This window comes from Podarcis vaucheri (genome assembly GCF_965113315.1).
Source record: "Podarcis vaucheri genome assembly, chromosome: 13".
Taxonomy (NCBI): Eukaryota; Metazoa; Chordata; class Lepidosauria; order Squamata; family Lacertidae; genus Podarcis; species Podarcis vaucheri.
The window spans coordinates 5,382,430-5,400,407 of NC_138751.1; the positions used below are offsets into that span (position 1 = coordinate 5,382,430).

At 52.2% G+C, this 17,978-nt stretch overlaps 1 protein-coding gene and 1 long non-coding RNA gene across 3 annotated transcripts in view; one reads left to right on the plus strand and one right to left on the minus strand.

Moving 5' to 3' along the window:
* KCNAB3 (potassium voltage-gated channel subfamily A regulatory beta subunit 3) overlaps positions 1 to 9,745 on the minus strand; it is a 34,734-nt gene extending 24,989 nt beyond the window's left edge. Inside the window, exon 1 of one of the 2 annotated variants that reach the window (XM_082197776.1) lies at positions 8,830 to 9,745. In XM_082197776.1, coding sequence (XP_082053902.1) covers positions 8,830 to 9,065 — 236 coding nt within the window. In that variant the 5' untranslated portion in view covers positions 9,066 to 9,745. The remainder of the gene's footprint in view (positions 1 to 8,829) is intronic. The other variant, XM_082197777.1, reaches the window with a different exon arrangement.
* Positions 91 to 5,004, plus strand: LOC309518155. Its single transcript, XR_014213370.1, has 3 exons — positions 91 to 241; positions 1,407 to 1,608; positions 3,766 to 5,004. It is a non-coding gene; the product is annotated as an uncharacterized lncRNA (long non-coding RNA).
* Positions 9,746 to 17,978: the final 8,233 nt, after the last annotated feature.

The following is a 17,978-nucleotide window of genomic DNA, read 5'->3' on the forward strand; positions in this document are numbered from 1 at the left end:
CGGTGCGTCTTATGGGGCGAAAAATACGGTAATTATTATTATTATTATTATTATTATTATTATTATTATTATTATTATCCTTCCCACATGAGCCCACTAGACTGCTTCAATCGGTGGAATTGGCACTTTTACAGGTCCTGTAAACCACCCTTTCTGCATTTGCAAGAACTGCTCCTTGGAACTCCCTGCTGGAAAATAAATCTTGTTTAGACAAGCCTACCCAAGTGCTTAGAAAGCCGAGGTGAGTTTCAACTTGTTTAGTGTTTCAACTTTCTGTAAGTTACAGCTTTCTAGTGTTGTAAATAATTCTTAGTGGTCATTTTATTCCTTTATCTCCCCCCCCCAAAAAAAACTGCTTTGAGGTTCTTCCTGCAGTCAAGGAGTGTAGAACGTTTATGAAATACTAATACTGATAGCAGCACAGAGCGACACAGTCCAGTCTCTCCCCCAAGGATATTTCCGTCAAATCCAACAGACAACACAGCAAGAGAAGGCCTGCCAATGAGGAGGAAACTGGGTCCATTTTATTTTACGTTAAGTGTAAAGCTAAGCAAACTGGGACAAGGGAGAGATTCCTTGAGGTCAAGGCCAGGTGGTTCCCAGTTAGCTAATTACTGAGGACTCCCGATTTTTCAAAAGCCAAACCACGGGCTCCCTACTTTTGAAAATTTTGATAACTCTATATGGTCTGTGCAAAGCAATTTTTTGAAGAAAATGTGGGGTGGCCCCTAATAAGCAAAGGATCTTAGGTATAGTAAAAACAAACAAACCAAAAAAACACACCAACAGACCATAAAAATTTGTGATATTTCCACAAATTGCCTACCCCCAGACAGCAGGAAAAACTTGTCTCCAGTGCTCCACTACAACTGACTAAAAAAGGCAATTGTGTCCCTAACTTGCAAGGGTTCTACAGTGGAACCTTGGGGTGCGAACATGATCCGTGCGGGGGGCACGTTCGCAACCTGCAGCATTTGCAACCAGCAGTGCAACCCTTAAATTAAAAAAAAAAAAACTGGTAAGCATGTGAACACATCCCATGAAGCGCTCTCTCTCTCTCTCTCTCTCTCTCTGCAAGAGCCCAAAGAAACTGTATCAGATGTTTGTACCCAATCCCAGCTCACTTGCCACCCAGAAACTCACAGGTTTCCCCCCTGCCAGCAAGCAGGCCCTGGTCACGAGCAGAGGCTTAGTGATCCTTGGATTATTATGGTGGCTTTCACTGTGCAATTAACAAAATAAGTGAGTCCCTGGCAGGGGATGGTGCCGCGGATCTCCTGCCTGTGTTCTGTAGACCCCCGGACCCCCAGTTGGGAACCACTGGTCTAGCCTGTAGCGGCATGCCTTGCTAGAGCACATCTGAAAGTCTGCTTCCTCAAACATATCATTTTCCTTCCAACCTACAGAGCAACATATCGATCCAAGCCTGCTCGTGCCACCTCTTAGCTTGCGCCAAGCAGAGCGCGTGCACCGGGATGCCCATCAACACTCCAACCGCTGCTGCGTCCGAAAGGGCACCGAGAAAGAGGCAGCATATGCAGAAGACAATTTATATGAGAGACCATTCAAACATGCTATTCCTCACCTCTAATGTGAGATGGTAAAAAGGTAAAGGTAAAGGGACCCCTGACCATTAGGTCTCCAGTCGTGACCCACTCTGGGGTTGCGGCGCTCATCTCGCTTTATTGGCCAAGGGAGCTGGCGTACAGCTTCCGGGTCATGTGGCCAGCATGACTAAGCCGCTTCTGGCGAACCAGAGCAGCGCACGGAAACGCCGTTTACCTTCCCACCGGAGCGGTACCTATTTATCTACTTGCACTTTGACATGCTTTCAAACTGCTAGGTTGGCAGGAGCAGGGACTGAGCAACAGGAGCTCACCCCGTCATGGGGATTCGAACCTCTGGCCTTCTGATCGGCAAGTCCTAGGCTCTGTGGTTTAACCCACAGCGCCACCCACATCCCAATGTGAGATGGTACATCTTAGCAAAACTTTGCAGCATATGGTTCTGCTAACTGGGGGAACTTGCACCTTCCAAGACATAGGTGAAGGCTTCGTCAGGGCTTGATAAAGTATTGGTGAAGGCTGAGTAGAAAACAGCTAGAATTTTGTAACGCTGGTACGATGAGGATGATGTCCTTCTGTGCCAAGTTTCATCTCTTGAATTACATTTTGGCATTAGTTGCCTGCATCACAGAAATGCAATCCAGGGTGGACTTAATCTCTCTTAACTGGTTCATTGTGCAAATCGGCTGAGTGACGGATCTGGAAGCGAGCACAGCCAGGACTCCTGGGTTCCTCTCGCAGGCACTTTCCCCCAAGTGACTGCACCAAGCGCCCTGGGAGGTGTCCGGCTCCCTCTCGAAGCCTCACTTTCCCCCTCCGCTTCGTGTTCATTAGCGCTGCCGTCTGCCCAGCGCGCCTCTCGCAGCTTCGTTAACCAGCGGAGCCACCGCTGTGAGCGGTTAACGGAGGATAAAAATAGATGGGAGCCTGAGCTCGGGGCTTGGAAATGGGGTCACTGCAGCCGATGGCTGGGAGCTTCTGCTATTGAGATAATGGGGTAGGGGTGGGGATGGGGCAGAGCAGGACTTTAGAGGAAATGGCAGTGGGGCGAAGGGCAGGGATGGGTTCAGCTGCTGCTGCTGCCGCTACTTCTGTGGTGGAGCAGAGATAAGAACACAAGAAGATTCCTGCATTGCAGGGGGCTGGACTGGATAACCCTTGGAGGTCCCTTCCAATTCTATGATTCAGTCCAGAATTCTGTTCTCACAGTGGTCAGCCAGAGCCCCTCTCCCTTCCTGTGGTTTCCAGTGCCTGGAATTCAAAAGCATTGCCATTCAAGAGAACTCTCCTCCACGATTTTGTCTCATCCTCTTTTAAAGCCATTTAAGTTTGCCAGCAAAGGCCTGTATAGTTCAAGCTTTGGTTTTCCCAGTAGTGATGTATGGAAGTGAGAGCTGGACCATAAAGAAGGCTGGTGGCCGAAGAATGGATGCTTTTGAATTCTGGTGCTGGAGGAGACTCTTGAGAGTCCCATGGACTGCAAGAAGATCCAACCTCTCCATTCTGAAGGAAATCAGCCCTGAGTGCTCACTGGAAGGACAGATCCTGAAGCTGAGGCTCCAAGACTTTGGCCACCTCATGAGAAGAGAAGACTCCCTGGAAAAGACCCTGATGTTGGGAAAGATGGTGGGCACAAGGAGAAGGGGACGACGGAGGACGAGATGGTGGGACAGTGTTCTCGAAGCTACCAGCATGAGTTTGACCAAACTGCGGGAGGCAGTGGAAGACAGGAGTGCCTGGCGTGCTCTGGTCCAGGGGGTCACGAAGAGTCGGACACAACTAAACGACTCAACAACAACAGTTGCCAACTTCTTTCAGTGCCCGTGCTCCTGTGCTGGAACAGGACACACAGACATTAAGCAGGCGGAGATTTGCTCATCACCCCTCTTCAAATCCCAAACTCTGTATCACCGCCACTGCCGCAGACCAACTGAAAATTGCTGAGGGTCTTAGAATTGTAGATATGTATGCAGAGCTGGAAGGAGCCCAGAGGGTCATTTAGTCCAACCCCTTGCAATGCAGGAATCTCAACATGCGGTTCCCCATCCAGTTCGAAACCAGACCACACCCTGCTTAGCTTTGCAAAAGTACTAGCAGTTTTCTTGCTCCACGGAAGACCACTTATTACTTTTCCTGCCTTCTGTGGCAGTTGTAATGCACCGTAGCAGGTGCTGCACGATTCTTAATTGCATTTTTACAGACATACCACCAAAGACCACCTGAAGACCACAGCTGCCCCACGGACCACAGGCAGGAAACCCCTGCTCATCTTCATAGAAAACTCTGTCTGCCGCATTGAAGATGGAGGAAGTTTGTTTTTCCGCTGCCCCAGAGGGTAAGACCCGAACCAAACGTTATTCAATATTCATTTCATTTTACGTCCCGCTTCATCCATAGGTCTCAGGGTGGTCGACAGCATAAAAATACAATGTGAAAGCACAAAATATATAATAAAGTCAGGAACAAAAAGGAAACAGACCAATAACCCCACTCCCAGCCATCCAAATGACAATAATGGAGATTCCGCCTAAATGTCAGGAAGAACTTTCTTTTAAATAATATTTATTAAAGATTTTCTTAAGTTTACAAGAGTACGAGCATTGTCTCTTTTTCAGGTTGTGTTTTCTACAGATCAATCACATTTGCTGTGAGTGTTATATGCAGTATGGGGGTCCCTCTTCCAACTCTACAATGCTATGATTCTACAAAAACCTGCACAGACTGGCAGCAACCCTCTGGGATTTCACATGGCAGTGTGTGGGAGTTTCTCCCAGGCTGGAATTGAACCCGTCACCCGATGCTCTGCTACTGAGTCAGAGGTCTCCCTTGGAGGGGCAGGGGGAGGTGAGAGAGAGAGGTGGTTATGGCAACCCCATTCCCTCCTCCCTTCCCCACATCGGGGGCAAGTATCAAAGTCCCCTACCCACCAGCTGCCGCGCGGATACGGATCGTGACTTGGCCTCATAATTAAACCATAAGGGAGCTGTGGAAAACAGATGGTGGAGGGGAGACAGGCCAGAAACTCAATCGCGGGGGCCCCCACAACTCTCCAGTGGACCAGAACAACCTCAATCGCTCAGAAGGAACCATAGAATTTTAAAGTTGGGAGGAGGGATCAAAGAGTTCTCTAGCTCAATCTCTTAAAGGTGGGTTTCATGGAACAATATACCCAGCCCTAAAGCAATGACAAACCTAGACAGCATCTAAAAAAGCAGAGACATCACCTTGCCAGCAAAGGTCCGTATTGTTAAAGCTCTGGTTTTCCCAGTAGTGATGTATGGAAGTGAGAGCTGGACCATAAAGAAGGCTGATCGCCGAAGAATGGATGCTTTTGAATTCTGGTGCTGGAGGCGACTCTTGAGAGTCCCATGGACTGCAAGAAGATCCAACCTCTCCATTCTGAAGGAAATCAGCCCTGAGCGCTCACTGGAAGGACAGATCCTGAAGCTGAGGCTCCAAGACTTTGGCCACCTCATGAGAAGACTGCCTGGAAAAGACCTTGATGTTGGAAAGATGGAGGGCACAAGGAGAAGGGGACGACAGAGGACGAGATGGTGGGACAGTGTTCTCAGCTACCAGCATGAGTTTGACCAAACTGCAGGAGGCAGTGGAAGACAGGAGTGCCTGGCGTGCTCTGGTCCAGGGGGTCACGAAGAGTCGGACACGACTAGATGACTAAACAACAACATCCCCAGCCCTGAGCCCGTGCCGGATCATAAGGCCATATTAAAGGACGGGAGCCCCCGCCCACTTCCTAAATTCTTTAAGACAAGGCGCTTGCCTGCAACGCAGGGACCACCCCCCCCCCATGCTGACTGGGACTGCTGGGAGTTGTAGCTCAAAGCAGCTAGCTGGGGGGGGGCGGCATCAGGTTGGCAAAGGGTGAGCTACCTGGTCCAAGTAGAGAACAGGGTGCAGATGGTAGGAGGGGTAGGTTACTGGGGTCCTATAGATCTGTCTAACCCCAGGGCACAATCCTACAGGAAATATCTCCTGTGCAAGCCATATTGAGCATCTCTAAAGGCTTGTGTGCCAAGGGGCAAGACTGGGTTTTCTGCCACGGGTATCCAGAGCGCTTGGCCCTTTGGAAGCGATAGCCCCAGGTGACTCAAGCCAGCTGGTCAACCTGCAGGAAAACCCTGCACTCACCTGGCCAGGGGGGACATTGCCCCACCCCACCCCACCCCACCCAAATCCTGGAGGCCCAATAAAGTGACTAATAATCCATCAATCTCCCTGAGTGTAATCGAAACCTATTCCAGGGGGCGACACTCCAAGTCCAGATACTGTTGGTGGTTATTGGGTGCTGAAAATGGCATGTGCGATGGCTGCTTGTGCCGGTTCAGTGGTATGCAAAAAAGCACTCTCTACATGCTCAGGGGTCACTAGCTGAAAAAGACTTTCGCTCAGCCTCCAGCACAAATTTTGCTCTCTTCTGATTGTAGTGATCGCCCCTCCCCATGCACTTAAACCTCAGTTTGGGGTTTCCTCTGCACTTATCCTCCCCCCCCAAAAAAAGTTAATATGCCATAAACTTCCTTAGGCGCCTTCTGTACACAGCAATGGTTGGATATAAACACTGAACATAAATAATAAATATTCAGCAATGTTTTCATCTACATCTTCAAGAGGAATGAGATCAGAAGCGGGAATACAATTTGCGGCCCAAAATAGAACACTATACCTGTATTTTTACATAAATACATCAACCTCCTCTGCGCGAACGCATACACACACAAACACATATACATATTAATTTCTTTCTTTCTTGCAGAACTGAGGTCCTTGACCTTCACCTCTAGCTAGGACTGCCCCCCCTGCCATGCAAGCCCCCCCGGCTCCTCACCCCTGCTGCTCCCTTGCCCCCCCCCACTTTCCCACAGCCCCCAGGGAACAGACATGGCTCCTGTTGAAAGTTCAGCATCTCCTGCTTTTAATCTGGCTTTCCAACCTCGGAAGTGGGCTGGCTCCGGCCCAGGGCAACCTGAGCAGAGGCGCAGAGCGGCACTTATGGGCTCTGCGAGGCGGTTTGGAAGCCGGCCAGCCCCAGCAACAACCCTACTCTGTGGTGCACCAGGGGAATTGGACCCAGGAGTCCTGGCCACCTGCCAGACCCATCCCAACCTTGCTCGAAAACCCACTCCACTCGGCTCCACGCCTGTGCCAGAAAACTCAGGAGTCCTGGCTCCCTTCCCCTCTTCCCCCACAACCTATTTCTAGGCAGGCAAAACACACACAGCACATAAAAGGAAACCCCAGAGTCCTCCTGCCTTCACGTTTTCATATATCCCTCCCCCCCAAAAACACTCAGCAGAAATAACAGCCTCTTCATGAAACACCACCATTGGCCTCACTGCCCTTCCTGGGTCTGACTTGTGCCAGAGGGGTGTTTATACATAGCACAGGCCTAAATTGGGCTGGGATGAGAATGAGGGAAGATTCGAGGGGGGCTGGGGGCTGGGGGCGGGTTCCAGTTCCTTTCTCTTCCACGGCCCACCCCTGCATTACTGCAACATTCAGACATTATGCCAAAACAAATGCAGAGAGATTCTGGGCGGCCTTTAATTTTTTTTTAGCATCCAAACTTGACCTTCTTCCCTCGCCACAAACCCTCTCCAGCGAAACCTGCAGATTGTGGGTTTCTCCAGATAGTGTTAAGCTACCACTACCCCCCCCGCCCCTCCCTGACCTCCCAGAGGTGATGGGCTCCAATGATTCCACCCCACACTCCCAATTTTCCTTTTTTTTAAAAAAAAAATCTTCCATTCAGAGTTTTTTCACAAGTTCATGGGGGGGGGGTTCCTCCCTCCCCCACCTTTATGCACCCCTCTTTGGTCCAACCCGCTAGATCCTATGTCCCTCCCCCTGTTTCAGAGAACCCAGGCGTCCTGGCTCACAGGCACAGCACACCCCCCCCCCCGCCCTACAAGTCTCTCTCCTCCCCACCCACCCTTTCTTGTGAGCAAATGGATTAACCTTGGGGTTAGCAGAGATCTGTCCCAACTTTGATTAAAATGCCAAATATGAAGAGAGAGATTGGAAGTGTGGCGTCTGTGCAGTTCTGAATCTGTGCTTGGGGGGGGGGCGCGAAAGCAGTAACTACTGGGGGGGCCCTGCTTCGGCCTCTTTGTGCCTCCCCACCCCCCATTCCTCTAAGAGGAACCGAACTCGCTGCGTAGTCCAGAGTTAGATGAACCCCCCCTTCCCCTTCAGCCTTTTGAGGTTCAGGGAGAGCTTTTCTACCCAGGACACCCCCCGATCTTTCCTCCTTCACCCCACTAGTTCTCTTACCTCCCCCCCCACAACATTTAGGGTAGGATCCTGCCCTGACACAACCTCTGTTTGTAGGTCAGCATTTCTTCTCAAAGAACCCAAGAGTCCTGGGACCCGTTATCTCGAAGTATCCACAAGGGACAAGTTCACACTCCACCCCCCTTTCCCCACCCCCCAATAGCTGCCCCTGGGATTTTGCTCCCCTCCAACGTGCCGTTCCTGCTTCTCCTTGCCTTCTGGACCACATCCTCCGCAAGCTGCACCCCCACCCCAACAAAGCCCCCCCCCCCGCCGTCGCAGAGGATGAGCTGCCAGCCTCAGAAAAAGCCAAAATCCCACCTCTTCATCCCCCCCACCAGTGGCGTAGCGTGGGTTGTCAGCACCCGGGGCAAGGCAAGCAATTTGCGCCCCCTAACCCGTGGATTTGCGCCCCCTAACCCTCAGATGTTGCGCCCGGTGCGGCCGGCCCCCCTGCACCCCCCACGCTACGCCACTGCCCCCCACTCAAGAATTTTGCAAAGAAGCATCTCAAAAAATATTGCTTCCACATGTGGTGTGGGACTCTTCCCCCCCCCCCCATCGCGTCTTCCCTGCAAGGTCCTTCTTCATCTGCAGAATCCGCCTTCTCCCTTTCCAAGGGACTGACCCCCCCCACACCAAATCCTCTCTCTCCACCCCATCCCCATTGGCAGCAGACACCACAAACGCCTCCCGCGGGGTGTCCTGCAAACGACTGGGACTCTGCCCCCCTCCTCATAATCTCAGACAGAGAGTTCTCCTTAGTAACCCCATAGCACCCCCCCCCCAGCAGTTTAAACTCCTTTAACCTTCCTCTGGGACAGGGGTGAGGTTCCGTGCCAGACCACCAGCTTCCTTCATCCTGCCCCTCCCGCAAGCCGTCTCCATGGATCCCCCCCCCAGCCTAAAACCCCTCCCCCCGCTCCAGCCCCCCCTCTCGATATCCCATCCCCCATCAGAAAAAAGCCCCTACCTGTAGTTCATGCCCGTGGCCCGGCCGGTGGACTCCCTCAGGAGGAAGGCGATGTGGGGCAGGTTCTGCCCGGGCGCCCGCGGCCCCATGGCTAGCCGGGGTCCCTTGCCGGGGGGCTGGTACCCCCCATTGCCTTGCCCCCCGCTGCCCTGGCCCCGCGTCCCCCCGCCGCACAGCCGGTCATCGCTGCTCCGGCTCCGCAGGTTCTGCTCCGTGCAGGCGATGGAAACTTGCATGGCTCAGCCGGGGACCCCCCCCCCAACACCCAAAGGTGTGTCCCCCCCCCACAACGCACCCAGGGGCTTATGGGCTGTGGGCGCCTGGCAGCCTCCTTCCCTGTGGGGGGAGCTGCATGCAAAAAGGGGGTGGGCAGGGACGTCTTTGACGGGAGGGGTGCTGAGATGGGGGGACTGGCCAGGCTGCAGTGGGGGGCGAGGAAGAGGAGAGAGAAGGACCCTCAGTACAGCTGCTGTCCGGGATGCCGCTCCTCGCCCCGGTTTAGCTGGGCCTCATTTGCATGCCAGGCTCCTCCCCCGCCGGCCTTTTTTTGTGGGTGGGTGGGGGGAGGCGAGGGGACCCGCTGCGTCGGAGGAGGAAGGATGCTCGGGGATGCAGGCGAAGATGCAGGCAGAGGCGGAGATGGGGAAAGCATCCTCTGGACCGCCGCCTCCACTTCCTCCTCCTCAAGCTCTTAGGGAGAGGGAGGGGGGCAGCAGGACTCCTGGGCTCGCGGGGATTGGCGTATGTGACTGGGGGGCGGGGGGCGGAAAAACGAAAGACCACGACAGCTGCGGAAAGCTTTTAACGGGGACACGTGTTGCCCCCGCGGCTCTTAACCCCCCTATCTCTCTCTTGGCTCGGATAATCCACCCAAAGAGGAATGATGGATAAAGTTAAGAGCATCCATAAAAAAAAGGTGGGGGAGAGAAAGGATTTGGGGTAATAGCAGTTTAGGACTTTAAGCGGGGAGAGATGGGGGGGGTTGAGGGGAGCACTTAATGTGGGAGGGGAATGGGGGAAACTTGGTGGTTCCTTTCTGGAGGCAGGTTGGAAGGGCAGCTGATTCCCCACCCACCCACATATTTGGACAATATTTTGGCACCAACTAAAGCAGCCCTTGTGGACTAGTAGCCACAGAGAGTCTCATCCCCCATGAGTTTGCCTAAGCCTCCTTTAAAGCCATCCAACTTGGCGACCATCACTGATTCCTTTGCGAGAGCATTCCAAAGTTTAACTATGTGCTGTGTGAAGGACTTGCTTCTGACCTGAATATTCCAGTGTTCAGTGGACGCCCATCAGTTTCAGGGAGAAAAGCTTTTTTCCTCTCTTCACTTCTTTCACAATGCATAATGCTATGAATTTCCATTATGTCACTTCTGGGAGTTCCTTTTGTGGCATGTTTCCAGGCACAGATCCACACTTTAAAGCTGTGTCCAAACCCTCTTTATTTGCCCCAGCTTTTTTTTCTGGAGAAACCCCCGCTATTTACTGATGAATCAGAGCAAAGGGCAATCCGCAGAAGAAAACCCGAATTGCCGTTTGTTCTGATTCAGCGTTAAAGAGCAGGGCTTCCTGGGGAAAGCAGTGGTGTGTGCTCAGACATAGAGCTTTAAAGTGCAGACCTTTACTGAGAAAGTGTGGGGCACAAAAGAAGTGTGGATGAGCCCTTACTCAACGTTTCTCTTAACAGTCCCGAATGTCACCACCTTTCCTCATAGGCGAGTTGCTCCATCCCCTTGCCCTTTTCTGAACCTTTTCCAGCTCTACAATATCCGCTTTGAGGCAAGGCAACCAGAACGGTATGCAGTATTGAGTGTGGTCGCACCATAAATTTGAAGAACCACATTATGATTGTGGCAGCTTTACAGTGGTGCCCCGCAAGACGAATGCCTCGCAAGACAGAAAACTCGCTAGACGAAAGAGTTTTCCGTTTTGGAGGTGCTTCGCAAAACGAATTTCCTATGGGCTTGCTTCGCAAGACGACAATGTCTTGCGAGTTCCTGCTGGTTCTTTTCCCTCCCTTTTTCTAAGCCGCTAAGCCGCTTATCAGCTGATCCGATCAGCAGATAAGCCGCTAAAAGCCGCTAATAGCGCTAATCCGCTAATCCTTCAATGGGCTTGCTTCGCAAGATGAAAAAACCACTAGATGAAGGGAATCACAGAACGGATTCTTTTCGTCTTGTGAGGCACCACTGTATTTTCAAATTCCCATAGCCTGGAATTTGGATTTCCCCCACAGCTGCCACACACTGCGTCAACACCTCCATCGAGCTGCCCGCTGTGGGCTCAAATTCTCATTCTGGACCCGGGTTGCTGGCCCAGCTGTCAGGCAAAGTGTGGGAGCTGCCTCAGGTGGCAGATGTAAGACCTGGGTGAGCAGCATGCGCTGCCCTGCTTCGTCCTCTCAGGTGAGGCTACCCCATCACTAGTGTCGGAAGAAAGGTTCGACAGTCTGTGCTTCTCTATGTGGAAGGGGATTCGGGCGAATTATCCTCTGCCTCGGGCAACAAAATGGACATGTGAAGCAGCTGAATGTTGGAAGATTCAGGTCGGATAAAATAAGGTACTTCTTCGCAGCAAACTGTGGGAACTCCCTGCCACAGGAGGCAGTGAGGCCACTATCTTGGATGGATTTAAAAGAGGAGCAGACCAATTATTGGAGGCTAAAGCTATCAATAAGGGACATGGGTGGCGCTGGTGGTTAAACCACAGAGCCTAGGACTTGCTGATCAGAAGGTCGGTGCTTCGAATCCCCGCGACGGGGTGAGCTCCCGTTGCTTGGTCCCTGCTCCTGCCAACCTAGCAGTTCGAAAGCACGTCAAAGTGCAAGTAGATAAATAGGTACCACTCTGGCGGGAAGGTAAACAGCGTTTCCATGCGCTGCTCTGGTTCGCCAGAAGCGGCTTAGTCATGCTGGCCACATGATCCGGAAGCTGTACGCCGGCTCCCTCGGCCAATAAAGCAAGATGAGCGCAGCAACCCCAGGGTTGGTCACGACCGGACCTAATGGTCAGGTTTCCCTTTACCTTTAAGGCTATCAATGGCTACTAGCCAGAGGTTGAAATGCTTCTGGATAGCGGCTGATGGAAACTGCAGGAGGGGAGAGAGTGGCCTTGCACTCGGCCCTGTTTGAGTGTTCCCCACAATGGGCATCTGGTCGGCCACTGAGAGAACAGGATGCTCGACTGCATGGGCCTGATCCTGCAGGGCCTTTCTCATGCCCATGTTCCTTCGGCCCAGCCTGGCCTTGTCCAATGTTCTGTCTCTTTAAATGGAGTAGACCATGGGTAGGCAAACAAAGGCCAGGGAGCCAGATCCGGCCCAATCGCCTTCTAAATTCGGCCTGCAGATGGCCTGGGAATCAGCGTGTTTTTACATGAGTAGAATGTGTGCTTTTATTTAAAATGCATCTCTGGGTTATCTGTGGGGCATAGGAATTCGTTCATATTCCCCCCCAAAAAAAAATAGTTTGGCCCCCCCACAAGGTCTGAGGGACAGTGGACCGGCCCCCTGCTGAAAAAGTTTGCTGACCCCTGGAGTAAAGGTAAAGGGACCCCTGACCATTAGGTCCAGTCATGGCTGACTCTGGGGTTGCGGCGCTCATCTCACTTTATTGGCCGAGGGAGCTGGCGTACAGCTTCCGGGTCAAGTGGCCAGCATGACTAAGCCGCTTCTGGCGAACCAGAGCAGCGCACGGAAACGCCATTTACCTTCCCGCTGAAGTGGTACCTATTTATCTACGTGCACTTTTGGGGGTGCTTTCGAACTGCTAGGTTGGAAGGAGCAGGGACCGAGCAACGTGAGCTCACCCCGTTGTGGGGATTCGAACTGCCGACCTTCTGATCAGCAAGTCCTAGGCTCTGTGGTTTAACCCACAGCGCCACCCGCGTCCCTTGACCCCTGGAGTAGACCTTAACAAATATGGTTGAGGCAACCTTTGTCCGCAAATAGTTGGTTAGTTCCATGGTGAAGATACTGGGAATTTGCAACCAGCAATCCAGTTCAATTCTTGGTGGAGCCGTGTTAAGGGAAGGTATTGTAACGCCTGCTTCCCACACAGAAGCTCCCATGTTCAATCCCCGATGGCATTTCCAGGTAGGACTGGGATAGCCTGAACTCTGGAGAGCTGTTGCCAGTCCGTGTTGGCAATACTGAGCTAGATGGATCCCAATGGTCTGACTCCACCTAATTTTTTTTGAATGGTTGTTGTTATTATTAATTGAATTTGTTAGCCGCTTACCGTATTTTTCGCCCTATAGGACGCACCGTCCCATAGGACGCACCTAGGTTTTTTTGGGGGGGGAATAAAGGGAAAATTTTTTATTTCCCCCCCAGGTTTGCGTAGCCATCCCCAAGCTAGAAGAGGGAGACGGAGACAGACAGAGACAGCCTCTGCAGAGGCTTTGTGCAACCATCCCCAAGCTAGAAGAGCGCTCCGTCTCCCTCTTCTGCCTTCAGGGACAGCTTGCCCCGCTGTCCCCCGAGTTTGTGGGGCTGGCCGGGGGAGAAGCAAGCTTGTGGGGCTGGCGGGGGGGGAGAAGCAAGCTTGCTTCTCCCCCCGCCAGCCTCCAGATCAGGTTGGGGAATAGCGGGGTGGCGGCGCTCCGCCACCCCCCTATCCCCCGAGCTTGTGGGGCTGCAGGCTGCTGCCCACAAGCCTTGCGAGCCCGCGGGACATCCCGCCAGGCTTGCAAGACTTGCGGATAGCTTCCTGAAGCCTGGAGAGCGAGAGGGGTCGGTGCGCACCGATGCCTCTCGTTCTCCAGGCTTCAGCAAAAGCCTGCATTAGCCCCATAGGATGCACACATTTCCCCTTCATTTTTGGAGGGGAAAAAGTGCGTCCTATAGGGCAAAAAATACGGTATCTTGGTCCGGGCAGCCCAAAGTGACTTACAACCAAACAGGCAGACAACCCTTTGCCACAGAGATGCATTAAAAACATCCCACACACTTCTAAAAGGGCACAGATGGTTAAAGGAGAAAGGCTTTTCAAAAAAAGAAAAAAAATACAGAATCTATATCCATAAGATAATTGCGAAAGTAATCAAAATTCCAAAAATTAAGTTGTTGTGAGTTATCTGGTTCATTTCTTATCACTGGCTCGCTCAGTTGCAACACACGTCCAACCGGGAAATTTCCAAAGGTTCGTAATGTTTTAATCAAAATCATTGCTAGATATATGCTCCATGCAAATTCACTCACACACAGAACAGAGGAAGTAACCTAACAGATCTGAGCCAATTTCCGCAAGTGTTTTCCATTATCGTAAACGTACTAGATTCTGTTCCTATGTTCTGTTTGTTGGTAGGGGCGTGGGTGGCGCTGTGGTCTAAACCGAATGGAAGGTTGGAGGTCCAAATCCGTTCTAAGGGGGTGAGCTCCCGTTGCTCTGTCCCAGCTCCTGCCAACCTAGCCATTCAAAAGCATACGACTGCAAGTAGATAAATAGGGACCGCTGCGGTGGGAAGGTAAACGGCGTCCCCGTTGCACCAGAAGCGGTTTAGTCATGCTGGCCACATGATCCAGAAAGCTGTCTGTGGGCAAATGCCAGCTTCCTTGGCCAGAAAGCGAATGAGTGCCGCGCCCCATAGTCACCTTTGACTGGACCTAACCGCCCAGGGCTCCTTTACTTATGTTCTCCTATGTTCCTCTGCTAGTTTGGCTGCTGCCATCCCTCGCTCCTCCTCTTTTGTGCCCAGTGGAGGCCAGAGATGAAAAAGTTGGACCTCGCCACTACTGCCCACTTGCTCACCTCGGCTGCTTGAAGCGGTTGCCTAACGATAGGGCCGGCCTGCATTAGAAGGTCCAACTGTGACAATGGCTCTATGTAGCTCCTCTGAAGACACTATTAGTCACTCGTAAATATGTAGGGCCTTGATAAATGTCCTGCTTTTACATGTGCTAAGGGGTTGTTGTTTTTCCACAACCCGTAAAAAAGGAAAGGAAAAAATAAACCATGGGAGGTGTGTAATTAAAGCTTGCCTCTCACCCCCCCCTTTGAGAGAACAGGAACTGACATTAAGAAAATGCACGGGATGCCATTTGCTTGACGCAAGGTCGTTTAGACAACAAATCAGAACGGATGCCCAATAAACAGCCAATCTCGTCTAACCCCACAGCAAAAATTGGTGAAAACAAGTCTGTTTGACCTTTGCCCCCCAGCCTCCTTCTGCTCAGACCCGCTGGGTGGCAACATCCTCTCTTGAACAGCTGTGCTGTGTTCAACAGCGGTTGAACTCGCACTCGCCACCCGAGGCCCATGTCAGATTCACCCAAGAAATGCAATGGTGGATTTTCAGGAAAGCAGCTGGCAGCTTGATCACCTGTTTTGTGTGCAGAAGGTCACAGGATCTCAAGGTGGAGCTGGGAAACATCTGTGCCTGAAACCCTTTCAAGCCACCGCTGGCTTGGTCTGACTAAGCCAGCTCCCAGAATTTAAGAGGGAACCAATGAACAGGAAGGCATATTCCTATCCCTGGCCACAATTCCAGTCTTATTTATTTATATCCCATCTCTAAAGAGCTCAAGGTGGCAAACATTTATCCCAACACCCCTGTGAGGCTACCACCCAGTGAGCTTCTCGGCCGAGCGGGGATTTGAACCCTGGTCTCTCCCAGGTCCTGCTCTGACTCTCTAACCACCACACCATACTGTCTCTTGAATCCTGCACCCCGCTTCTTTTACCTGCATCCCACAGATGAGTCAGGCAGAGGGTCAATCCCATGGCTGGCCAGGAAGGCACCCAGTCCGCTGCCAGGGCTGCTGCAGCCTTGGGGGTGCGGAGGAGATGGGCTCTTCCTCTTCAGGCCGCCCCTCCCGGTCCGTGGCGGGGTGCGCCGCAGAGGGGTCCCGAAGGCGTCCGTGCCGTGCTGCTTGTAGGGGTACATGGTGTGGCGTCGGCAGGAACGAGAGAGCGGCTGCAGGAAGGGCAGCCGTGTGACTGAGTGATGCCCCTTCAGATGGGGAAAGGCGTTCGCCACCCACCTTCCTACGTGTTTCGGGGAAGGGGGGCAAAGAAAGGCACGGAGGGGGAGGGCAAAGCCCCTGAGCCTTCGTCACCTCTCAGTTGCGGAGATGCGAGGTGTCGGCTGAGGAAGCCGGAGGGAGAAGGAGGCAGGGTGGGTGGGAGCCGATGACAGCGGTGCGCAGAAGTTATTTTGGGCCGTCTCAGGAGTGCTGTGTGCCAGGGCCTGCCAGATACCCTCTGCTCTCTCAAGGGCAACGCCCAAGGGGTGAGCCCTTGCTGGGGAAACTACAGCACTGTATGCAATTGGGGGGGAGGGGACATAACAGGGCTTTTTGTGTGTGCGCCATCATCATATCCTGCCGAGATGAACCATGTGGCTCAGTGGTTAGAGCGTTGGACAAAGACCTGGGAGAGTTGTTGTTGTTGAGTCGTTTAGTCGTGTCCGACTCTTCGTGACCCCCTGGACCAGAGCACGCCAGGCCCTCTTGTCTTCCACTGCTTCCCGCAGTTTGGTCAAACTCATTTTAGTAGCTTCGAGAACACTGTCCAACCCTCTCGTCCTCTGTCATCCCCTTCTCCTTGTGCCCTCCATCTTTCCCAACATCAGGGTCTTTTCCAGGCAGTCTTCTCTTCTCATGAGGTGGCCAAAGTCTTGGAGCCTCAGCTTCAGGATCTGTCCTTCCAGTGAGCACTCAGGGCTGATTTCCTTCAGAATGGAGAGGTTGGATCTTCTTGCAGTCCATGGGACTCTCCAGAGTCTCCTCCAGCACCAGAATTCAAAAGCATCCATTTTTCAGCGATCAGCCTTCTTTGTGGTCCAGCTCTCACTTCCAGGGTTCAAATCCCCACCTGGCTATTAAGCTCGCTGGGTGTAACTTTGGGCTAGGCACAGCCTGCCCCCCCCTTCTCTCTCTCGACCTGACCTTCCTCACAGGGGTGTTAAATGAGACGGGGGAGAACTACGTATAAAACTTTGAGCTCCTTGGAAGGGTGTGTGTGGGAAAGGTAGGATGAAATCACAGTAAATAAATATATAAATAACAAAGCCAGCTTCCTAGGCCATGTAGTAAATCGCCTGCAGCAGCTCACAAAACTCTGACTGCTGTGCCTGCCCATGGACACCTGAAAGAAGCAAGAAATTGCACTGACTAAAGCAAGAAATCCTTCCTTCCTTGCCTCTGGTCACCTGCAGGCACTATCAGCTCACCGTAGGTGACCAGGAAGAACGGCTATTGCCAAACTCTGGATTAGGAATCAAGACTTGCTGTTTCGATAGGACGTCCTCTGGCTCAGGCTCTCCGCCCTCAAGAAAGAAACCTGAATCGGATATTATGACATCTACATTTGCAGAGTTTCCAAAGGACCTAGGATGTGTGTAGCTCCTCCGCTCCCTTAACTCCCTGTCAGGGGAAAAGGCGGGGTATAAATAGATATATTAGAATAATTATTAACCTACTATCTGCTTTTTTAAGAATTCAGAGAGCTAGATCACAGGTGGATTTAACATTTTTGCATGCAGATTGAAGTGAGTTAGCATATGCAAAGGGGGCCTCCCCTCTCTCTCCCCAAAAGGGTAATGCTTAATATACTCTGTATTTCATTAAGGGGCAATTTGTTTCCATCAAGGGTGAGTTGGCAGCTGGCAGGACTGGGTGGGAGTTTCCACAAGCTCCCTGCTGGGTTGAGGACATCCTGGGAGATGGGAGATGACAGAGTCACCGAGATGCCTCATCTGAGCTGACGCCAAAAGCTGGAAGCGGTGGGTGTTCTCGCCCAGCCCAGCACGCCTGCCCCCTTCTCTTCCTCCAGGAGAATGACACAAAAATCAGATCTATGTAACACACATCTATGTAAGGGGGCCGCGCGGGGAGTGGCCGTGGTGCAAAGTCAGCCAAATTTGCTCAAAGGTTGACCCACAAGACAACCGCAAGCGCTCCACTTTGCAAAGTGTACGCCTCTCTCAGCTTCCCCCAAAATTCATGCAGGGTGGGGGGGAAAGTTGTTGTTGTTTAGTCATTTAGTTGTGTCTGACTCTTTGTGACCCATGGACCAGAGCACGCCAGGCACTCCTGTCTTCCACTGCCTCCCGCAGTTTGGTCAAACTCATGCTGGTAGCTTCAAGAACACTGTCCCACCATCTCGTCCTCCGTCATCCCCTTCTCCTTGTGCCCTCCATCTTTCC